The sequence below is a fragment of the Diadema antillarum genome, unplaced genomic scaffold, assembly GCF_040938485.1.
Source record: "Diadema antillarum isolate AM-2024a unplaced genomic scaffold, OU_Dant_1.0 seq00001407_RagTag, whole genome shotgun sequence".
Lineage (NCBI taxonomy): Eukaryota > Metazoa > Echinodermata > Echinoidea > Diadematoida > Diadematidae > Diadema > Diadema antillarum.
In genome coordinates this window covers 129,623-155,585 of record NW_027272162.1, presented here as the reverse complement: position 1 = coordinate 155,585, position 25,963 = coordinate 129,623, and the positions used below count along the sequence as shown (strand labels likewise).

The 25,963-nt window shown below is 38.3% G+C and overlaps 1 protein-coding gene across 1 annotated transcript; it reads right to left on the bottom strand.

The window, feature by feature from the left end:
• Positions 1-13,180: 13,180 nt before the first annotated feature.
• On the bottom strand, positions 13,181-21,103 carry LOC139709107 (uncharacterized). The gene is made up of 5 exons (XM_071621068.1): positions 20,737-21,103; positions 17,932-18,108; positions 17,380-17,454; positions 15,406-16,988; positions 13,181-13,506 (listed from the first exon to the last, which is right to left on the bottom strand). The coding sequence occupies exons 1-5, from the start codon at positions 21,101-21,103 to the stop codon at positions 13,282-13,284; spliced, it is 2,427 nt and encodes an 808-aa protein (XP_071477169.1). The 3' UTR covers positions 13,181-13,281.
• Between the last annotated feature and the right edge of the window lie 4,860 nt (positions 21,104-25,963).

Here is a 25,963-nt window from a genome sequence, read left to right as displayed (position 1 = left end):
CCAGGACCGAATATTGTCGGAGAATGTCTTCGTACAGAGGTGCTTTCGGTTATAGTGAATTACCTTCAGAGCCCCAGGGCTGTTTGAGTGTAACCAGTTTTGATAAAATGATTAATGTTATTCTGAAATACCTTTGATTTAAATGTGGCATAAAATAAACTGTACCTGTAATTCGTATTCCCTTTTCATAATGTTCATATTATTAAGATAAATATCAAGCTTACAAAATAGGGTGGGAGGTTGGGGAGGTACTTAGGCCTAATTCTTGCTCCCTTCTTTTTAGAAATTGTTGTAAAGTTATACTAATGTTTGTTTTTTGATTTGGGGGTTTTGTTTTTCGCATTCAATTTTTTCTATTGCATTTATAATTTACTCTGTTCCTGGACCCCTTGGTAGAACAGCTGTATCATGTAGGCACAGCTGAGTAGGGCAATCCAGCCGTATTTTAAAAAATCATTCTGTTGACTGTACGATTATTGTTTTGTTGTTGTTTTTATACGGAAAATAAATAAAACAAAAACAAATGATAAAAGGTGATTGCTTTTATATTTTCTTTTTTTTTATCAAAGTCCCCCATAAGAAAGTCATTTTTATTACTATTTGCCAAATGACTTAGTTCCAAAACGGACACTTTGTGCATATTATTGTCTTATCCCTGGATTGCCTTATAAACGCCCATTGGTTTAAAGGGACTGGGGAGGAGTGTTGGAACCCAAAATGCAAAAGTACTATTTCATGAAGTGAAACAGGCAAAAACAAGGACCAATGCCTAAGAAAGGACTAAGCAATGAAAAAGAATCGATGAAAAATACGGCATTATGAAGATATCTATGATTTTGTGAAGAGCGTTACATGTAACGCTTGTCAAAATCTACCGGGGGGTCGGCTTAGAGGCTCTCCGTTCAAGTGTTGTTTTTGCCTCCCTCTTTTGTCCGATTTTGGCACAGCGTTGATGTATTGCCTTCTCCTCTGCGAAAAGCAAGCCCAAGATACATCGCCGCGATCGCGAGGCAAAACGCGTGTGCCTGATCACTGGCTAGCGAGCGTTATCGGTGCATTTCCCGGGATCCGTCCGGCAGCAGACCTAGCCAGCACGGGTCCGCTCGAACTCTCAGCTGGCTGCGTATAGGCAGGCCTACTTACCGTACCATTCCATCCACACAACAATGGAGCCGCAGGAGGAGAGCGAGAGATCTGTCTCCAAGAAGAGGAAGACCATGAAAACCAGTGTGGCAGTGACAGAGTAAGGATGATGGCGACAGAAAAATAAAATGAAATCAGTCCCAATCCCCCTCAAGACACTAGAAGATAAGGGGCTGCACGACAGAGATGTCATTTCACTTCTGCAGCTGGATCGGTAATAAATTTGTGAAGCTCGGAAGACTTCATTCAGTTCAGTGACAGTGAGAGTAGGACCTACTGTTGGTGTAACATTGCTGATAGAGATGTCACTTAGAGGATCTACACACACTTTACTATTATTAGTAGGCCTAACGTTAGATTAGTAGTTTAGGTGTCCTATATGCCACACCCTAACATTTTTCTATTACGGTAAACTAAAAAGATATATCAAAATTTGCCTGAGATTTTACTCACATGTGAAGAAAGGCTACATGCAGATTCACAAAGGTGTACCGGTATTCAGAATGCGATTGAGGTATAGACCTACATTTTTATGGTAGGTGTCCTAGACCTATGTTCTACCACTCCCAGTCCAAGGCCCCTTTTCTCTGCCAATTATATAACTGGATTTTTTTTTGCCTAATGACACCCCAAATTTGGCTCAACATTTCTCCTTTTTGAAATGTGCTTCTGGCAATTGCACATAAATCGCTGTTCACATTAAGATATGGCACGCTAGCCCGACCAGACGCTGTTACTACGCTGTCGCTACGTATCTACGTACAGCGACTGGGCTGTGTATAGTTAATGGCACGCTAAAGTGTTTTGCATGTAAATGCGCGAATTCCTATTTTACCATATTCTGGATTATGTTGCCCTATTCTACCTTCATGTCAAATTATGGGTCTCAAAATGTAGAAATAAGAAAGTTACGACACTCATCAGAGCTGATGTTTGTTACAAATCGGCGATACGGGAGAAATCCAATTTTACGAAACGACACTGAATGAGTGAAAGTGTCAGCGAAGAGCTGCGTAGAGTGATCATCTGGTCACTCTCGGTTTTTACAAATAGTTTGTGGAGAGTCAGCAGTGTCTATGTTGTCACCGCAGCTATGATTGGACCAAAAACGTGGATTCACATGTTTGGTAAGGTACCTAATTATTGTCTCCGGTACACATGGCATTGCAAAAATGTTGATTGAAGTGTATCTATTGTGCGTATACATAAGTGGCTAATGGCGTATATATGCATTGTAGCGCAGTTCACTCAGTCCCTAGTGTAGTGGTTAATGGTGTATGCTTTGCAACACAGTAGGTGCTAGTTGTTGAGAAAGGTCTGTCAGATATTATTGTGGGTATCTTTTGTAGGGCAGCAGCCAGCATCACATTCAAGGACCATCCTGACTAGGCAGCTCAGTGAAGCCAGTGACATCCCCTCTCGTCAGTTGAGAAGCCCTCCCAGCTACCCAGCTTGATGAAGCCAGTGAAATTCCCTCCTGGTCAGTTTCGACCAGATACCCAGCTCGGTGAAGCCAGTGACATCCCCTCTCATCAATTGAGACCAGCCCTCCTAGCTAACCAGCTTGATGAAGCCAGTGACATTCCCTCTCGTCAGTTTCGACCAGCTATACCCAGCTTGGTGAAGCCAGTGATGTCCCCTCTCATCAGTCGAGACCAGCCCTCCCAGCTACCCAGCTTGATGAAGCCAGTGACATCCCCTCTTGCCCATTGAAACCAGCTCTTGCACTGGTACAAAAGGTTTGTACAAACTAACTTTAATTATCTGGTACTATATTTGTTTTAATACCCCTAGATCCAACAACTGTTTTGAACCTACAAATGAAAATTAATGTTGATATTTAGTAAACAAAACATCAATAAATTGTTCGATTTAACTCTGTGTTCTCAAACGATGCTGTTATTATTCTTGCTGTAATAATTGATAACATTTTTTTTTAAACCCATAGCTGTGGTAGTAGTTAATAAGATTATGGTTGTCTTTATCATTACTTTTAGGGTTACAAGTTACATACATTAGTTTGTACATTGCAGCCACGTATAGGCCTACTGCATGATTGTATGTGGAAATACAGACCCCCAAATCCCATGCATGTGGCTGGATTTAAAGACATAGGCCCTATATGAGTTTGTATACACAACATATAAATAGGGCCTACTTTGTACAGATGCACAATGAAAGGCTGAGGTCATCCCGACGTCATGTGCAGTGTCAACTCATCAAAAATTTGGCTAGGGTCTGAAGGTCTTATTTTCCTTTTTGCTATTTAACTTCTACAGTAGACAGTCTATTTCTAACATATTTCATGGAGTTTTCTCTGTTGCATATATGTGAGCACTGCAAGATATAGCTACCTGGTAGACTCTACACTGAAATAAATGGGATAGCAAGTTCTGTGACTAAATTTACAGATTGGTGAAGAACTAATGGGACTATCCTAATTGTAAGTCAGTGTTAATGCCTTTCATTGTGTCTGATATACAGATGAACTCGGAACAGTCCAGATGCCCCTGTGAAATGGAAAAAGGACAAGTTTGTGAATGCCGTTGCCTTCTCCAATTAGTTGTGGAGGAAAATGCTACTTTGAGCAAAGGACTTGGGTCAGATTGAAGTGGATCAAAACCTGGTGAGAGTGCTGACAGATATTGATTTTATCAGAGCCTGGGCAGATGTTAGAAGATAACGGGTTAGATGATGAAGAAGTCCCTTTGGCATGCATATTTGGGAATTTTTATGTAATATCATAAATAAAGTGGGCTTTTTTCATTGGACTTTCAGCATCTAACATAATTACTTTCATTAGTACTGAACTTGTCATTGCTTGAATGATAGTCATTAAAGAGAATATTTACTATTTGTAATACTGAATAGTTAATTGAGTCTATATGAGTAGTAAAGTAATTTTTCATTGTAAATGTGTAGTAGTTAGTTTGTATATTACCAACATTCAGTCATTAGGTGAGAGATCAATAGAATGTGCTTGTTGGCCTCTATTGCAGTGGAACAGCTAGCATCACATCCAAGTGCCATCCCAGATATCCAGGTTGTTGAAGCCAGTGACACCCCTCTCGCCAAATAGGCTACGCAGCTCGGTGAGACCTGTGACATCCATCTCGCCAGTGGAGACCAGCCCTCTCTGCCACCAAGCTCAGTGAAACCAGTGACATCCTCTCTCATCAATCAGAACCAGCCCTCCCAGCTACTTAGCTCCATGAAGCCAGTGACATCCCCTCTCATGTTCTTCTTTGTGGCAAATGTTTGAAAACTGAACTTGGATGACTTCAGTATCATAATTATGTTGAGTGCATCCAAGTGATGGCAATGATAATACGTGTAGCTCTGACACCAGCTCTTCCTGTAGGCCTACTGTCAATTTATGCCTTCATTGTGTATAATAGCAAAAGACATGTTAGTAATGAAAAAGCTGCACCTTTGTACCAGGATTGTTGGGGATTCTGATAAATGCACATTGAACATGAATAACATCAATTCCAATCATACACTACATTCGCGTGATGGCAATGATAACTGATTTGACACTACATTTATATCTCTGAACTCTCTATTTCTGTCTTTTCTGTGAGGTAACAACAAACATGTTAGTACTCAAATGTGTGAATCAGAATGAAACAGTGAATTGATTGCATAGAAAATTTGTTCTTGCCCCATGTGGCAAGTAGGGAATATAAATCCTGTAAACTCCTAAATTGCATGTGCTTAAACTGTTACTTGAAACTGAAAGGGCTGCAATATCCAGGCACAAAGTGTTTTGTCCTTTTTTTATGCCTCCGCCAACGAAGTGGCCGGAGGCGTTATGTTTTTGGGTCGTCCGTCCGTCCATCCGTACGTCCGTCCCGTTTTGTTTTTGTCGATATCTCAAGAACCGTGTGGTGGTTTTACATCAAACTTGGTGTGAGGGTATATCCTGGGGTGATTATACTTTGTTTGGATTTTAGGGTCACTGGGTTAAAGGTCAAAAGTCACAGGTTATTTTGTGAAAAAATAGGTTGAAATTTCATGATTTTCGCCATATCTCGCAAATGGTTCAAGGTATCTTCATGGAACTTAGTAGAAATTATATGCATGTACCGATGGGCAGTGATTATCTAGGGAAGTTGGGGATTATGGGTCAAAGGTCAGGGGGTGAAAAGTCAAGGTCAACTCCTCAAAATATCACTACTTTCCTTATATTTATGCAATGCCTGAAGATTTTTTTTTTTTAACTTGATGTATGCATGTATTACCCAATATATATTCTGTGGGAAGTTTCTTGCCAAAAGGTCAAAGGTCAAAAGGTCAAAGGTCAAGTGGAAGTGCTAAATTGCACTTTTTCCTCCATATCTCGAAAGTAACTCAAGGTATCATCATGAAACTTACATATTTATGCATGTTCTACCTAACAGTGATTCTCTTTGGAACTGTGAGGTCAAAGGTCAAAGGCCAGGTTTAGATAATACTATTTTACCATTTGATACTGAAATTATACTTTTTTCTCAATACCTTGAAAATTACTCAATGCATAAACTTATAAAAGGGTCAAAAGTCAAGTAAAAATCATCAGTTCCCCAAATACCTGCACTCTGACGTTTTAATCATTCATCCAATTGAACCTAGTTCTAGGAAAGTGAACATTCAGCACATTTGTGGCAATCCTGTCATTTTAATATTTTGCCAATTGTGTGAAACTGTCATCACACATTGTCCAGACATTGTACTATAGACCTATTAGGAGAACCATGCATTATGGCGGAGGCATACCAGTCGCCGTAGCGACATTTCTAGTTTTTTTCATTTGGTCTTTTTTCCCCTGTGTTTCCCAGGTGTTTCAGTGGTGAAAAGCTACAATTACTCCGTTACGATAAAATATTGCATCAGTGTTTTAAAGTGAAACACAAATGGCACAGCAGTGTACATCACTGAAAGGGCCTTTCACACATTTCATTATTGCTCTAATTATTATTATTATTATTATTATTATTGTTATTGTTGTTGCTAATGTTTTTATTACTATCATCATCTTCATAATGATTATTATCCTCATCATCATTTATGTGATCACTGATATCATGCCATGTGTTACATTCAAGTGGCATAGCAGGGCCCCGTTTCATATAAGATGTTAGGATGTCAACTCTTGCTTGAATGACAACTTCCTATAGCAACAGCCAATCAGGAAGCTGCATTCATGTCGTTACCCTGACAATTGACATTCCAGCAAGAGTTGTTATCATATCAACTTTTTATGAAACGGGGCCTAGGTCCTACAGAGTAGCATTGTCCATCAGCATTTTGGGAGACACTTTTTCAGCACATAATTTTGTGATAACTCTATCAAATCACATTATTATGAGGACAATATTTTTGTGGTAAATGGAGTTTGTGCCCTTGTAATATTCATTGCATCTATATTTCATAGCAAAAAAAAAAAGTATATGAATTTTGATGTGTTGGAAGTACTTCAAACAAGATGTTCAGTTTTCATTCGCATAGATATTAAAATACATTGTTACATACATTTTGGTAAGTCCCTACACGATTTTCTACTGATATGGCCCGAATTCACGAAGGTGGTACAAATGAAACCATGGTTTAAACCATGGACAAAAACCATGGAGCGCCAAGTGTCGCACGGAATATTTTGTTACGAAATTGGTCATTTCGTCGACAAAATGACCGTTTCGTTAACGAAATTATCATATCTTGGACGAAATGTTCATTTAATTACAAAATGTTGTCATTTCATTACAAAAAAAAAATCATTTCATCAACCAAATGACTGATTTCGTAACGAAATATTCCATGCAACACTTGGTGCTCCATGGTTTTTGTTCAAGGTTTAAACCATGGTTTCATTTGTACCACCTTCGTGAATTGGGGCCAATGTGTTTTGGCAATGCAATAATATGTAGAAGGTCTCCACACTGAAATAGTGTAGTGTTCTTTGTACTTGAAGTCATTAACCATGTGACATTGATTCTTGGACTTTCACTTCAATATTTCTTCCCTGCAAATGTGCAAGTTATTTGAAAGTGGTTGCATTTGTTAGTTTTTTTTTTTAATTTACATGTTATAGTATTATTATCATAATTGTTCAATATGATAGGAGTATAATGTGTAGATGCCAAAATTGACTAATGACAGAATGCTGAGCAGTTTCTTATTTTTTTTCAAATGATTACCTTACCTGTGTAAATTGGCAATCTTTGTTATACAACTATTTTTATTATGACATTTCATATTTAAAAGATAAAGGCCTACATGCAAGTCTTCAGCACAGATTTGTTATCTCTACATTGTATATCACGTCACATTACTGTGAGAGCAGTTTCTAAATACATGTAGCACATTTGCAATTAGAACCTGTGCTCATGATGCAACACCAAATGCAGATATACATGCAAAAATAAAAGAAAATGTAAGGTCAGTGTACCCTGTTACACATAACTTTTAATGTAGGTCCCATGTACACATGCAATTTATATGTACACATGAAATTTGTATGTATGCATGGTAGTATAACGTAGTGTAGAGATTTATTTTGAACCATTTATTATAAGTGTATCCCCCTTCTGTTATAACAGGTACCACCCCTCTACACATAAATACGTCAACCCACACATACACACATCCACATGCATCCACGCACCCCACCTATCACAGACGCACCACATATCACATGACATTTTCCACTCTTTCACTTCTCACCCATTGTTCCCTATAATATTGAAATCATGCCTAAATCACGAAAGCTTACACATCATTTACATATTATGAATATTTAGTTTTAACCTTTGTTTCCTTATTTGCATGTTTTGTTATGTTGATTTTGTGTATGAATTAAACCCATGCAAAATTATGTGAAGAATAAATTGGCTACAAGTTAGTTAGCCAGGGGACTCCTTCCAAGTAACACATGTGTGCTGCCCAAGTTTGCTTTTAGTGTGATGAGTGCTAGAGAGCTAAGCGAACCCGAGCCCTACATAAGTAATGTGTTTGATTTTTATTCACTGAAATATCAGAACAAGATATTACCTGTGTAGGCCTAATTGTTAAGCATCAATTTACCACTGAGAAAAAAATGTGTTCTATTGATAGAAACCTAATCAGGGTTCTAGATAAGACTGAGTGAATGTTGTTGGCCTATGTGGAAATAATTGACTTTAACAGATTATTCCTTGTGTCTTTTCTCCTTGTAGGTGAACAAGACATTGCATCATGCATGGTGCACTGTATATGATAAATAAGAAAATGTATAAGATAGCCTCAGAAATTGTTGGATTAGTTATTAGACTATTACAGGTGTCACATTATCCAGTCTAGAAGACTGAAAATGATCTGATTCCCAACATTTTGTGTGTATGTGTGAAATAATTCCAATTAACCCTATTCATACAGAAAATAGGTAGGCCTAAGCCATACCAATTAAATGACCAACTTTCTAACCTATTAGTATTCAGTGCATGTTTCTGTTGTGAAGAAAATCATCCACAATAAATGTTACAACTAAGTCACATTTGAAATTACGAATACATGACAAGTTGTACCGGTATGGTACCGTAACTAAAAATGAACTATTGGTTAGATCCAATGCAAGTTTAGATATAACATGGTACTTCTCTATCCATAGCCTATTTCTTGTGTTTCAAGCTAGTCTTTGAAGACCTTGCTATTAAAAAAAAAAAAAAAAAAAAAAAAAAAAATGGGTTTGCCATGAAGATTGCATTTCTTGACAATGACATGTGCATGAAAAGTTTAAGATATGTAAATAACATGTCCATGTAATAACACAACCCGTTTGTGTTTCATGTAATTGTAATCAATAATTGAGATTTTGTTGATTTTTTTTTTTATTTTTTTTTTTTTTTTGCTACGTAGCCCGACCAGACGCCATGCGAAGCACGGTAGCTACTGCGTACTGGGCTGTGTCCTTACCACAGAACTCTTACACATAGAAGAATCACTCGCCACCCGTTTTGTCGCCGTCGCTCGACTCATTGTCACGTGACGTCCGCCATTTTGCTTAGCGGAACTTTTTTGCGTGCAAATCCCAGCAGACGCTATCCACATACAGTGACTGCATGTTGTACCGTGTTTTTCTGACGTTCCGAGACCTTGAGCGAGGCATTAAAATGCCATATTGTGCGGCTGTAAACTGCACAAATCACTTGAAAAAAGGATTTGGAAACAGGTAAGTTTGACACCAAGCCATGATGAGAATAAGAAGTAGTAATTCCCCAAGTAACGTTACAATTAGGCGGATCGGTCGTATGTTGGCTTTCTTGTGAGCGCAGTAGCAAAGGTAGTCCCAGACACTGGATTTTGTGTTTGCCGTCGACATATCTGTTTACCACCAACTACTATGCAAAATAAAAAAGATCAATTAGATCTAGGCCTAATTTAGGCCCTGGGGCTATATTACACTCTGTACGTTGTGAGTTGGGGCAAACAGCTTTGTACATGAAAAAAGTGTAAATTTATGTAAATTTGAGCTTAGGTGTAAACTTTACACGTAGATTTATTCTTGTCTAGGTAGTTAGAGTCACAGTACCAGTGGTGGGCAAGTGTCAGTGTCAGTGACAACACTATGGTCGTTTAGATACTAGATTGTCTAGACTGACTGTGTACTCTAGTATGAAAGTAACCCCAGGACATTGCTTTCGCAATATGCAATATTTGTCATACATGTATTTGCGAGACTTGTCTTGCCTACATATTGTTGCCACGTTAACATTTCGTACTATACCATATAGTATGTTTTCACACTCATAAGGATTTCATTTTGAATTGTGCTTGAAGCGAACAAGTGCAAGTGAAATCTTGGATTATACAGTATTGCCTTTGGTATTTTTTTTTAATATTCTTGCCAGTGTCCATTATTCATGGTTTTATTTTGCTGCCATATTCTATGCTAAGTGATTGTACCTGTATGCATTTGCTTTCATGATATACAATACATGTAGTTGTCTTATTTGTGACACTTGTTTTGCCTACATGTACATACTTTGAGATGCAGTGTAGTATGTTTTCACACTCTTTAGATTTCACCTTGAATTTCGTTTGAAGCAAATGGGTGCGTGTGAAATCTTGCATTATACAGATGTTCATGTATTGCCTTTAGTTGATATTGTTATGCCAAGAATGCATTTGATATTCTTGCCCGACAGTGTTCATTCTTAATGGATTTTATGTTGTTGCTATATTGCATGATAGTTGATTATACAGGCATTTGCTTTCGTGATATACAACATTTGTTGTATATCTGTGATACTTGTTTTGCTTACATGTTGCTACCAAATTATGTTTTCATACTACACAGTGTATGGGATAGTGTTTGTTAAACTCATTACTAAGGATTTAATCTTGAATCATGCTGAGCTAAGTACGAGTGAAATCTTACATTTACAAATGTATTGCCTTTAATACTGTTGCAAGGAATGCCTTTGGTGTTCTTTTCAGTGTTCATAATTCGTAGATTTATATTGCCATAGTGCACGCGGATCAACACAATATGTTTTCATACTATACCATAGTGTGTTTTTACTCTCTAAAAAAAATCGAGTGAAAATTTTCACTCTAAAAAGAGTGAATACAAAAAAGAGTGAATTTCGAGTGAAAATGGAGTGAATTTTGAGTGAAAATGCTCATTTTCACTCATTTTGGAGTGACGTCAGGGATCACTCCAAAATCTTCGAGTGATTCCTGACGTCACTCCAAAATGAGTGAAAATGACCATTTTTACTCATTTTCAAGTTCAAGTAAATATCAAGGGCTATAGCGGCTGTCATACTGTCCGATCAGTGAGTTGACCGTACCGTACTCGCGAGGAGCTGCGGAGGTACCGCTAAGCAACATGGCGGCGTGTGCACTGAGGCGTCGCATCCGGGGTGCGCGGTGGCGACACCGAGCTCAGCGGGTTGTGAATGGGTATGATTCTTCTATGTGTAAGAGTTCTGTGGTCCTTACCCGGAAAAGTACGTACAATGTACATTGTACACGCACAGCAAAGTCGCTGTATAAATAGCCAGGCGTCTGCATGGTCGGGCTACGTAGTACCGTACCACGCGTTCACCTATCCCGCTTTCGGTACTTCTCAATGAAGAATCTTACTAAAATAATTAATGGAGTTTGATGGCTTTTAGGATACGTAGCCTACCGAATCTTCCGACGAAAGAACTAGCTCTCATAGTATCTTGGAAGAAGGACATGTGAATCAGAATCGGTGGAGTCCTTAGGTTAGCGCTCTCATCAAATGAAAACACAACGCGAACTCTGTACACTAACGTTATAATTATAGACTGTAGGTCCTATACATGTGTACGTGTACGTACGTAGTTACAGCATCCAAGATCGTACATGTAGTTACAGCATGCGAGATATGGCAAGTGAAGTGCGGCCAGCGCTCGCCGCGACCATAGGCACAGCCAGCCGTAAAGCTAGCTTGCTCTACGTATATACTAGTAGTTCCGCAGCTCACTCGGCATTTTGGCTTGATTTCGCTGTAAGTTGGCTTGATGTTCGCAGTCAACAAGCAGCGCTCCGCAATTGAAATACGTATCGCCATCGTATCGAAGGATCTTTTTCCAGAAAAGTATGTTTTGTTTTTCGCTTTTTAAAACATTTGAGAAGATACCGATTTCCAAGATATTTTGACACATGTTAAGTTACATATCTACCTTTCATGTTATACCCAAAACACCTTCTCTTTCGCATGTTTTGCACAACCGAACACTCCTCCCCAGTCCCTTTAATATTGACTTTATCGTTTGCCATTAACGTCAGGCTTTAAACTCTGCCTTTCATTTGGGGGTAAGTGGGGGTGGGGGGAATTATTTTTAACTCATTCACTTCTACACGGACACAGCGGCGAGGCTAGGATTTAGTTTTCATTTCGACAAGAGGTATTTACCAATGCATGATTGCCCCAAGAAATACTCACTGCACGTCATAATCCATTCGGCTTCTGATATAACTTCCCATTGTAGTAGAACATTCCATTGTCCTAATCATGATAGTAAACAATCGCCTATATAATTATGTGCACAATCATCATGGGGTTCATTCGTCGCTGTGTAATGTTATGCCTGAAGTATATATGCTTTAAGGCGGAATATATGTCAGGCGTTTCGAATGTAATTGTCAACTTTGTGTGGCACTCTTAGATGAGGGGGTACCTTTGCCTACATGTCTCCGGACGCCGATCTAGAAGCCTTCCTTCCTCCCCATCTTTGTAGCAGCTTTATACTGAGTGAAAATCCCTGTAAAGGCTCCCCTCGAACCCTGCATATAATTACCTGGTTTGCATTGACTTTGCGGGATGATTGTCATTCGTTACGCAAATGAATAAAGTAGATTTAATCTTATAGTATCCACTTCGTGTATGTCTTGGCAGAGATATTCAGTAGAATAGCGAGGACAAGAATATGTTGAGGGCTTATTGCTGTTGGTCACAAAGAAGATGGGAAAACAACATATCACTCAATTAATTCTAATAACAAGATTAGTTGACGATAAAGACGATGGCATTGAAAATGATGCCAGGTGCGCCATTCTATTGACCATAATATTATTGCAGCCTTGTTTCTGTGTTAATTTGCCTTTTGCGTCTACAGGAAGTGACTACATAATATAGCCGAAATCTAAATGCATGTCGATTTGTGTTGATTTATGATGCCCTCAACATCACTTTTGCGGTGAAATGCATATCTAGAAACATTCCATATATTTTTTAACGATGTTTTTATTCTATACAAGTTGACTTTGATTTTACTCAAACTTGCATACTATAATTTAGATCGCATTATGTTCTTCGTGACTGGTTAAGGATTTTCCCTCTTAATCAGTTATGATGGTCACAATATATATATATATATATATATATATATATATATATATATAATCCAAGTTACATCTGAAAACATATACTCATCATGTTATAGTAGGTGTTTCAATATGTATATATATATTGAAACACCTACTATAACATGATGAGTATATTTTTTCAGATGTAACTTGGATTCTTTGTTCGAGAAGATTTTTTTTCCTGCAAGGAAACATTGTTCGCACCTAAGATTGTTTTCTTTACATTTCTTATTATCATCCATTTAATGTATTTCCTCTTTGAAATATCTTAGTAACACTTCATCTGTAGTCTGTACATAAAGACATGTGTTGTAGATAATGATAATACATATAAGTTCCTACCAGACAGTTTGAAGCTTCTGCCCGGAGGATCTTGTGGAATTCCACGTGAAATTGTGAGTGTCGTAGCCACACCTTACGGAGTACACTGCTGGAGCACATGCCCTCCGCCAAGTCACGTGACACAGTTCTTCCGCACTTCACTTCGTTCATATTTAGCGATTGCTGATAGAACGAACATGAATTGACAGTAGAGGAAATAAATTATTTTCATAAGAATAAGGTTGATAAAGTACTCGCAGTTGACTGGAGGTTTAAAACTCACAGAGAAAAAAAAATCATTCTATACAGGTTCTATTCATATCGTCATTTCACTAATCACAACTCGGAAAGGAAAGGATGCATTTTCAGTTTGATGAGAAAGGTAGAGGGGCGATGAGTATGATTGCATTACATCAATACTCGTGTTAGGTGCCCTAAGTAGCTGTATGTTCAAAACACTATACACGATACTCAGTTTGAATCTCCCTTTAATATACACGGCGTCTTTATTATAGGCAATGTTGGGTGATTACTACAAAGGGCAGTTTGACAACTGCAACTCTCGCAAAAGGTCTCATTTCAGTAGACGTTGAAACTCCGTGGAGTCCAATTATTTTGCAATAAGAACATTTTGCTTCACTCCTCATAACATTTTTTTTTTCTAAAAGCCACGACGAAAAACGTTTCTCCAGCCCCTTTTACACTTTCACGGATACCATCACGGATGACCACGGATCGTCGATCCGGGATCTTCCGTACAGTTTCCGGCATGACCGTGTTGACTCCGTGAAGTCATCCGGCATTATCCTTGACCTACCGGCATGTCCGCGGGAAAAATTAAGCTTGCTTAATTTTTCATCCCGGACATCACGGATGAAAATCAATACGAGCTCTTCCTTGTTGGCACCGTCTACTCCTTGTTGCCGCCGTATTCCTTCCTTGTAGGCACCGGCTACTCCGTATTGCCTCCGTACTCATTCCGGTACATCCGTGAAGACATCGGGACGTCCGTACTAGCATCGGCTCCATCCGGGATGAGAAATTCGTGTATTTTGCCAATATAAGCTCATAAAGTCCATGAAATTTGCTCACATCTTCCCCCACCAGGACAGCCAGCAACCCCTCATACTGTTCGAATAATTGTAGCCTGAGAAGCTTCAGTGACCCACACACATTTCCTTGATAGTTTGTGTGTGTGTGTGTGTGTGTGTGTGTGTGTGTGTGTTTTGCTTTGTTTATGTCATGATGTTTCCGCAAAATGAGAGTTTGCAAGAAGAGCTTTGCCTGATGTCGACAAGCCAAGGCTTATGTAGGCTGCTGTAGATTTTCTTGTGTGCTTGTTATTAGCTCTGGAGGCATGTTGCCCGAGAATGATAAAGTATCAAAAGCAAAAGTTAATGTCATATGTCAACATTTTAGGGACATCCGTGTAAAGACCGCGAAGGGACCAAGTTGCATCCGTGCTCTTCCTTGATATCCGTGTTGGCTCCGTATCGTTTCCGCTGTGGTCCGCGTTCGTTCCTATATAGTCAGTCCGCTTAGGCACCGTACTTGTCATTGTAGTCTCCGTACCTGTCCGTGTAGACATCCAGTTGGGATCGTATTCACACCGGTATTGAGAGGAAAATCTATATTTTGCATGCCGGAACATCACGGATGACGATCCGTGGTCATCCGTGAAGCAATCCGTGAAAGTGTAAAAGGGGCTATACAATTAACCACCAAACGTTCTAATTGATAACAAGACATGAAATAAGTGCCATGGCAATTCAGATTAAACTTACACATTAAGTCATCATAATGTATTATGCGAGGAGGGCAATTATTTTACATAACAATAATACTTAAACGTTAATACAATTGCACAGAATGTTATATAAAAACGATTTCTCTAAATAATAGGGCCTGTTCCAGGTCTAAAAAGAATGTTAATAAAGCTGTTGAGGTTGTAGATTATGCACTCAAATTCACACAGGGGAAACACACACACAAACACACACCCCACACACAAGGAATGTTATTTTCGTTCGACATTATATTTTCTGACATATTTCAAATCAATATTCAAATTGTGTCACTCACCACTTGGTTATAGCGCACCATGAACACCACTCCTGACACCATGTGTTCTGGTGAATTAAACCACAGTTTGTATTCATCCCATCGTTCTCCCACTGCCCCTGCTGCCTCCTCAGTATGACATTCAAACGCAACGTCAACACAGAAATTACGACTATCATTCTCTTTGTCATTGTAGGAATAAGATATAAAGTTATCGAAGGGACAGTTTATCAAGCCTTTGATGATATCAAGGCCAAGTGTATTCCCTGAAGCTGATATGAAGTAGAGTACGTAGCGAAACTCCTCAGGTCGACTAAGAAGTTTGTTTTTCACCTCGTCGTACTTAGCACGATCATTGTCGAATAAATACTCGATGTATACCCCTGCAATGTATTCTTGAAACAGTTTGTGGGGAAAAGAAATAGTTGATGTAACCAAAGAAGAAATGTTGACATCGCGTCGACGTTCCCTTGTGACGGCATCTTTTTCTATTGTCAGAACCCCCACTCTGCAGCAGGTGACCATAGCATCATCACACTCTCTGAAGTATTCTTCAGAAAATGAGAGATTCCTGTCAAATAAACCCTCTAACGCTATCTCACTAATTTCTTGAATTGCCCTACCAGCTTCCTTTAAATGTTCAAGAATGCTCTTATTCTGTAGATTTTCACAAATTTTTGATGCATAGTGTTCTTTCAGGAAAGAGATCATTTCTCCAAAAATCTGGGAGAAAGTGCGCAATTTTTGCATTTCTCTTCTTCTTTCTTCACTGAAGTCGTTCCACAGGAGGCAAAGCATTGCACAGTAAATAGGAAACGGGGCCATGTTCGACCGGATGACATCATTTTCCTGCATAAAACTGATCAAGCTTTCTGCAAGAGTGTCCTTCTCTTTAATTCGAAAGAACCTTCTAATATAAGTTGATAAATTCTCCATGTTAAATCCTTCGACGTTTAGAAAAGAGTAAGTTTCGGCAAGAATCCTGTCCATCATGAATTCATTTGTCCTCCAAGGGCGTGTTGTCACAATTACTTTGCATGAATTGTATTGCTCTGTTCGTAGAATGCGAATGACCTCACTGCTGCTCGTTTTACTTAACTTTTCATCAAACTCGTCGAAACCATCAAAGATAATGAGAATCCTACTCAGATTCGTTGAAATATAGTTATCTATCGTCTTCTTTGTTGCCGTATTTGAATGAGAGAGGTACGTTTTGACAATATCACCAATACTCATTGCGTTCTTGATATCTCGAAGAGGTATTAGGAGTACCATGTCCTGATCCTGGAGAATCCTTCCTTGGCACCAGTCCCAGGCAATCTTAGCGCAGAGCGTCGTTTTACCGACCCCTCCCTCACCCTGGATCAGAAGTCGCTTTGAAAGATTTCCATTTTTATTGTTTGTCAGAAGATCGCGGTATGTTATCGGTGTCTTACGCTTGCTGCTTTTGTCTATTATACTTAAATTCGTGTAGATATCATCCAATTGAACACGTTCCATAAAGTTGAGTGGATCCACCGTGACCTTGCTTCGTGACATACGGTAATACTCCTTCAGCTCTTCCTTGCATTGCTGTACCTGTTCCTCTGTAAGCGATGGCGGTTCTTAGAAGAGAAACCAAATGAAAGAAAAAAGAAAAAATATAAAATCAATATTATAAATATAAGAGTGTACGTAAATACCCGCAGACACGTAGGAATATTAACATGTATACAGAGAGAGAGAGAGAGAGTGGTGGGGGGGGGGGGGGAGGGGGTGAAGAGAGAGAGAGAGAGAGAGAGAGAGAGAGGGGGGAGTGAGAAAGAAGACCTGTAATATGAAATATCGTTTTTTTTTTCTAATACCCGTGTTACATAATACAACTGTATCATTGCACAAAGAATGTAGAGATGAGTTTTATAACTCTGAAAATATAAAAGTCACTGTGCATAATAGAATACTGCGTTTCTTTCAAGACAACGAATAAGATTGTGATTATCTACATATTTTTCTCACCCAGCATTAATTCTTCTTCCTCGTGAAATCGCTCTGGTATGTTTGGTCTTCGCCAGCAGGGATTCCAGCCACATCCTGAAATATTATCATCATCAATAGGAACAAGAGCGTCACTATAAATGATAATTTTCATACACAGTATAATATAGGGGGCAAACTTATTTTCAACACCTTTCTCGTTTCCCCTCTTTTCACTACCAGATTATCTCAAGAATATGCGCTTTCGATGTGTGGTATGATCCATTACTTCATGAAAAATTATGTATTTTATTTGACATAGAGAGATCATCGCTGATTATAAATTTGGAAGTTCTACTTACATGGGACAATTTTTCGGTCCCCGTAATGTTGACAAGTACATAACGTATAACTAATAATTTTTTAATATTGTTGTATCAAAACTATGGAAAATCATATATAAAAACAAAGAAATACACACTTATACGTACACACACATACGTACACAAATACACACAGACTCACAGACACACACGCGCATAATCGTTAACGCAACAAATGCAAATATCTAACCTTAAAGAAAATAAACCATACCTTTACGAGGTAGGTAGTCCGGATGTTTGCTTTGCAGATATTTCCCAAAAGTGAGAAATAGGATGACTATGACAACAGGCACACCAATGGTGAGTCCAATGATGAGACCCGAATTAACGCGTTTTCCTGAAACTTCATAGAGACACAAATGAAACACGTTTTCATTATTTACTCCATCTATGCAGAAGACAGTAAAATAAACACATACGAATACTCAATGTTCAATACAATGTAAATATTTTAGTATATGTGTTTGAGTGTGTGTGTGTGTGTGTGCGCGCGCGTGTGTGTGAGAGAGAGAGATACAGATAGAGATATTTTATGTTTGATAGTGAAAACAAAGTGGTTGATTGCCTGAATACATTGTCACCACTATGATGACAAAACAAATTACTCAAAGGACACATTTTTCTAATTTAGTCATCGTATGAGACTGACATCCACGAGTCACACGGTCAAAGAGCTCGATATTGATAAAAAGTCCAGATCCATGAGTCACATAGCTGACTAGTCATACAGCCTGTCAGCTTGACATTAGGTTTAAAGGTCTGCGAGTCTGACACTTCCTAGGCAAATTAAAAACAAAAACAAAACAAAACAAAACAAAACAAAACAAAGCGCTTCACGAGACCAACACTGCATATGACAATAATAGGTATCAGACTCGTGAACCTTTTTTTAATACCTAAACTCATGGACCTTAATATACTTGCCTTGAAGTGTCGATATCACGAACTGTACGACTCGTGTGATGTATAACTCGTTGGTGTCGGCCTTGTGACACGTACCCCTGTCAACTTTCTTAAACTACTACTACTTCTTCTTCTTCTTCTTCTTCTTCTTCGTTCTCTCCTTCTTCTTCTCCTTTTTATCAATGAAACTGGTTAACAATTCTCTTGAATGCATCGTACTTTTGTATAGTAAATCGGAGACCAGTTAAACGGACACTTTTTATGCGGAAAGATTACTTTGGTCAAAATATGAATGGGCGCATTATACTTCCCCGTTACAAATCTTCATAAGAACATTAGTTTAAGTAATGTCAATATTGTTTGCCAGTTATTATTCGTAAACAAATAATTGGCAACATTTCACGAAACCTGATGAAGGCAGAACTGTGATTTCTCGGGTAGACGTTCCATTCAGCGAGTCACCGGTAGCCACGCACATGAAGGTTTGCTCTGTCCCGTGATTGGCTGAAACAGTGATTGTCTCGAACCTCTCGTATGTGCCATCAAAAAGTGTGTTCTGTTGTGAAACCACAGAACCCAGTCTCTTTTCCAACTCCTCAGTCCATAGCATGGAAACGTTAGGCTTGAATCCACTCACGACACACGTAAGATTTAAAGAAAGGGTGTTGAAGGGAGATTGATATGTACATCGGCTTTGACGAGATTGACTTCTATCAGCACATTCCTCAATCGTATGTCCTGATGCCATTGCTAGGAAAATAAGAAAATTATGTAGAAATGATATGTTATATACGTATCCTAATCTTTACTCGGGAAATAACTGACATATGACATGATATCACCTGATAATTTGCGTAGATGTAACGAAGAGTTGGTTTCGTTTATGCTTTTCCAATATTTTTATTATTTGCTATTGTACAAATGAGACTACAACCTGAACAATGCTCAGTTGAAGAAACATAATTATGACAATATTTTTATTCGATGATAACACACAATAAACAAAACTCACCTGTTTACATTTGAATTAAAAATTTAAGATGATTACATCTATATAGCTTTATGATTCAACACCAAAATCACTGTAAAGGTATCCAAACAAATTCATAAGTCATATCATAAACGCAAAAAGGAACAGCATTACAAACTGAAACGGAAAGAAGCATCATTATTCATAGTGTAGTTATAAAACCAGTAAATAGTTTCCAATTATGCGAAATGCAAATATGAGACAAGTGACTGAACCTGTCTGAGTATGTATTGTACAAATGAACATTTTGTTTGTCATAGAAAACTCGATCATCAAAAGTCTTGGTGGCTACTATGGTAAAGCCTTTGTAGAAACTGTTGTTTTTAGAAAAATAAGTCCTTAGTATAATTTGTATAAAAAAAGATTTTTCATGACTGATTTATACGGAAAGTTCACACACTTACTGTCCGCAGTCTACATCTACTTGTATTTTTGTTTTAAAGCATAAGCAATAATGTCAAATAGGACAGTAACTATGACACCACAATGTGGAAAAGAGCCCCCCACCCAAAAAAAAAGTACAAGATCCATTTGCTAAAAAAATAGTTTAAATGTAAATCTTCCTCTCAGACACAAAACCATTACAAATTACATAGTGTTTTTTCCTTTAAAAATATCTCTTTTATCTCATTATATCTGTTTGTTGTGAAACTTGTGATATGTAAACAGTATCAGATATGTCATTGTAGTAAATCTAATAAATAATGCAGTGCTTTATCAATAAGAAACTAAACGGAAGGTTAAGTGTGCTTGTGAGAAAATGAATATCTAAACATGTTCTAACAACATTAATATACTTTATGTGTCATGCTGTATTTTTTTTTTCAAACAAAAGGTTTGATTGCAATTAGTCTCAGATGTCAATCACCATGATTACTCTTGAAATTGGCTTAACTGTTATCATTATCTTATAAGTCAATGTGACACTATGATATTGTGACGGACTATCACTAACATGTCGTTCTTTCGTCTGTTTCCTTTCAGTTAGCTTGAGCTTCTTCTTCTTTTTATTCATCGGTAACTTAATTCATAACAATCCCTTTCCCTGTAATTAGGACATGAATAGAGACAGATGTTACTTACAGCTAATCGTCATGATGGTGGAATTTCCAAAACTTTGGGAATTCTTCAGGAGCACCTGACAATAATAACGACCCTCATCTGCCACCTCCAAGCTGCTGATGACGAGGTTGAAGTTCTTGTCGATGTCGAACCGTTCCTCCAAGCTAAAAAATTCTCCATCGATAAATTTAGCCTTGGTCGTCCTCTGTTGTCGATCTGAGATTCTCTCCTTGACCCACTGCACAACGAGAGGCTCCTCCTTGATGTCACACCGCAGCAGGATGTCTTCTCCTTTCCATCCGTGAATGTTGGGTGCAGTGCCTACCACTGACGCTATAGACGGCAGAAATTTGAGTTGGCGTGGTAGTATGCCAGCATTGAACTTCATATGGCTTTCTACTCTAAACTTCTTGTATACATGATGCCTGTCTTCATGCCCCCCCCCCCCCGATTGTCTGGTTTAACCAGCAAAAAAAGCTGTTAACTCAATGTCCTTTATGATTACGATTTCAATCATTTAACTCTTTATGTGCCACGTTCGCACATCCAACTCAGTCGACGGCGTGCCAACTTCGCATATTCTGCTCAACACACAAAGCCGCTTAAACCGATTGATAAATCGCTAATCCCGTGGCACAATGAAAGCGTTTCTCGCGCTTTTGTTCCTCTAGCATACGGCTTGCATTCTATGTGGTGATTAATTATCAAGAGGTGTTCCCAACTAGATTTGTGTGTACATATGTGACCGTGCACCTCAAAACGAACATAAAGTCGCACACACTGATTTTGCGTGAGGACTGAAAATAAGTGAAATGGGTCAACCTAGCCAAACTTGAATCCCTTTTTCATTTCTGAAAAACTTTGCCCACACTCTTCACTTTCAACTCTAATAACTTTTGAAAGGATAGTGCTACTGCTTTGAAAGTTTACATTGATTATGGACAGAATGTGTTAATGAGGCGTGCTTAATTTCAGTTTAATCTGATAATCTCTTCATTGTTGTTACTCCGGTGGTTTACTTCCTGTTTTTTGTCCCATTCATCGCACAGCCAGCACAGTTTGGTAAAGATTAAGCGCTTGAATAGACACTGTGCTTCAGAGCCTCTTTTCTCAGTTCACACTTTTCCTACGTTTGTGCTTTCTTTCCAATATTTAGATAGGTTAGGAGAGTCCATTTGATTTGAGTTATACATCATTTTAAAGCTTAAAGTCTGCTCTTTCAGAATATGGTCTTAACTAAAAATTCATGTCTGGCGACTTTTTGTTTGTTTTGAGGTGCAGGGTCACATATTAAGTTTCTGTTACGGTTTTATGCGCATAAGTCATGCCTTTACAGTAATGTAGCAACTGGTCATATAAAAGAAAAATTGAAAGTAGATTTGTCATACAATTTATATCGAAACAAAGTTTGGTATTCCTCTTTAACTTTGCTCACTATTGTGTCCCCCTTAACAGAAATTTGTAGAAGTTATACAAATTGGGAAAAAAACGAATTCTTTCTCAAAGCATGACTACCTTTGTGTCTCAGAATAACGTGGCACACAGGGGGTTTCCCATGGCACATAAAGAGTTAAATGTCAAGGCTAAACGGATGAGAAATTTCTTCCCTATACGTAACGTAAGGTTTTAAACTTTGGATGAGTTGAGTCTCATTTTTAAGGTGAAGTTAAATCATTGTTTTTTTTTTGTCCGAAAGAATGAAAAATAATAGACAATATTAGCTTAAATCAAATTAATCGAAGTTGTCCTAATGAACCTACATAAAAATTGCTTTCTTCTCTCCATTTGATTAAGATGAACATAAAGATAAGATAGAAGAATTCATAATATTGTCCCTTAAAAAACACACACACAAATCGTAACGTTATTACAATGGTAGCAGGTATCCTAATTAAAGTCAAAAGTGTTATAATTCTCCGTTGAAACACCGCGAATGTTTACCTAAAAATCATTAATTAACATTCTACTCTCATCCTTCCCCTTACAATTATTAGCAGCTTATGCTAATAATATTAACCCTTTAAGAAATGTCCCTCTTTCTTACATTCTTGGGCCCCAAATCGTTATGAACATGTAACTTTGGTTGATTGCAGTGGGCCTACATCTAGGACTGATACCTGGTAAGAATTAAAGTGAACACACTCATTGTTCAAGTTAAATTTGATACGTTGAATAAAAAACAGTTTTCTATTTAAGTCTACAACACGGGGGTTGTGTCTTTGTTTGGCTAAATTTCAAACGTGACAGCCTGTATGGACATTTTAGAATTTAGTATGGGACGGTTTAAGCGAAAGAGAATACAACAACAATAACGAACAACTCTGTTCATAACAGTGATTTAAGGCAATCTCAGAATTTTGTAATCTTTTTAACGGATCTGTCGTTTTGAACCAACTTATCATATTGGTAATTACTCGGCAACGATCAATTGAGTGCAGTTTCACGAAACCAAAGTTGCACTTATTCAAATTCATGAAATTCTTTCGTCGAGATGTTTTCATTGCAACTGATTGACAAATTGCCCTACATCGACGTAAATGTCGGTGATCAGGAGGTCGTATGTTCGAATCCTGCTCGAGTATGTACGCCCATGATTTTTTATCATGGCTACTACTTAAACACTTATCAATTCAATGCTTATTTATGTCGATGTATGGCAATTTGTCAATCAGTTGCAAAGTTGCACTTACCTTTTATGGTTTGGTCACAGAACATAGTTGCAGTCAGTGTCAAAAGAAAAAAGAGGTTGTGTATTCTATCCATAGCTCATAATCTGAGAAACTGAGAAGATTTATAGATAATAAGTTGAATACACGTTTTGATTATAATGTCCTAATATACTGTCAGGCAATCACAATAATCATATTAGAAAAAAAAGAAAATGGTGGAATACATGCCAAGTAATAAACCCTTGCGAGACAAAATCAATTCGTCTGTGATCGCGTGGAAGTAAATGTAACGCTCCTGCCCGCTACACAGCCGTTTGCTTGCTATTCTTAAGTTGATAAAATTTTCATATTTCCAGATTATGTAGCATACAACATTCTGTTGGCACTGTTTGTTCGTAGGAGACATAGTCCAAGGTTCAATGAGAAGCAAACTTGTCTGTTTGCTCCGATCGTGTTTGATAATGATCCCTTACAACGCGTACATACTCTCATTTGGGAATTTGTTGCTGCTTTCTTTTCCCGCGACCAAAGGCCAACCTACATTAGGGAAGTGTTATCTTTACAATAATTGTGACAGTGCACCTCAAAACGAACATAAAGTCGCACACACTGATTTTGCGTGAGGACTGTAAATAAGTGAAATGGGTCAATCTAGCCGAACTTGACTTTTTCATATTTTCTGAAAGAACGGGTCTTCTTTCACATTATGCTAAAATTAAGTATCATAAAACGGGCGGGAAAGTGTGTTTTTTAGCAGTTTATCTCGGACATTTTTGGTAGAATAGTGTGATTAGGTGTGTCTTTAGAATCCCTTTTTCACTTCTGAAAAACCTTGTCCACACTCTTCACTTTCAACTCTAATAACTTTTGAGAGGATAGTGCTACTGCTTTGAAAGTTGGCATTAATTATGGACAGAATGTGTTAATGAGGCATGCTAAATTTCAGTTTAATCTGAAATCCCTTCATTGTTGTTACTCTGGTCGTTTACTTCCTGTTTTTTGTCCCATTCATCGCACAGCCAGCACGGTTTGGTAAAGATTAAACGCTTGAATAGACACTGCACTTCAGAGCCTCTTTTCTCAGTTCACACTTTTCCTGATTTAGTGCTTTCTTTCCAATATTTAGATAGGTTAGGAGAGGCCATTTGATTTGAGTTATACATCATTTTAAAGCTTAAAGTCTGCTTTTTCAAAATATGGTCTAAACTAAAAATTCATGTCTGGCGACTTTTTGTTTGTTTTGAGGTGCAGGGTCACAATTGAAGAGTATTCAGTCTGCAGATCAGTGCATGGCCAAGCATATAGTTATGATGAAGTGTCATCGTTGAGATAACTGCCACATACGCGCCATTGTGTTTCCTGCGTATTCCCGTTATGAACACGTTTCAAACTGGGTAAACTAGCTGGCGAGTGGTCCAGGTTACGAGGTCCGACACCCACGTACGGGTTATATAGCTCATTAATCAAACAGTCCACAAACTCGACACTGAGGTGAATGACGCCCACTAGCTATACTATGCACAAGCTAGACACTGCGCAAATAAAGATCACGAGTTAGACACTAGTAAAATAAGGCCCAAAGAATGTGACACGAGCTGGACATTAAATGTTAGAATTTACGTAGAAGTATCTATAGCTCATGGGTCTGTTTTACCTGGTGTCTAGCTTGTGAGCTGAATGATTATAGGATGACTCGTGGGTGTGTGACTCATGGATCTTTGCCGTATAATATGAATGTGGGTATTTAGCACTACTATCTTTGAATGACCCTCTTTGGAGGGCTCCTGGCCACTGCATGATCACTTGCTCGAACGCACGCACACACCCACACATCTCCACAGACACGCACACACAGACACACACACAGAGACACACACATATTTATATATGATACCACATGACCTTTATCTGAATGCATTGGGGGAACTGTACAGTGTCATGTAATGTAACAGGGAACCAGGTCCTGGCTTTTACATTGGTGGCAATGCGTTTATAATGGTAAATCTTCATCACGGTTTAATGTAATGTTTAATGCCTCATCTATTTTTGACCTTAAGTTTTTGCAAACTTTATGACAGTAGCGTCTTTGGGTTGACTTTCTATTATTTTACTTTTGTGAGATGCTTATATCGCCATAAAAAGAAAGAAATGGACGACAACATGTTAGAAAATTGACAAAAATACTCAACATGTAGCTTCCAGTTAGTGATGTTGTTGTTCATAATCTGATCTCCAAAACAACTGCGTTAAATCGACAGATACAACGGTACGATGCTGTGTTTTCGGTTATCGCAACTGTGCGGCGGGGAAAAAAAGAACATTTAAAAAGGGCTAGTTTATTGACACATTGCGCTACACAGGTACTAAACAAGAATAAAGATACTTCTCTCTGAAGTACGAAAGCGTTAATCTTGATCCGAGGCACAGTTATACACATGTGTCGGGTATAAGCTAGTTCGGAGTTAGCTCATGGGCGCATTGGTACGAATGACATTTCTCTTTTCTCAGTCGGTTAGGGGCACTTAACTCGTGTTAGAGCGACATAATGCATAAGCTTTAGATAACAATTTATGGGATTC

Bases quoted from the DNA above. Each gene is read 5' to 3' on its own strand.
- LOC139709107 (XM_071621068.1), bottom strand. From the start codon at position 21,103: ATGAAGTTCAATGCTGGCATACTACCACGCCAACTCAAATTTCTGCCG. The intron at 16,989-17,379 runs GTGAGAAAAATA...TTCTCTTCTAAG, and splicing joins GGAAGAAGAATTAATGCTGG to AACCGCCATCGCTTACAGAG. The intron at 13,507-15,405 runs GTGAGTGACACA...TCGTTCTATCAG, and splicing joins TGGTGCGCTATAACCAAGTG to CAATCGCTAAATATGAACGA.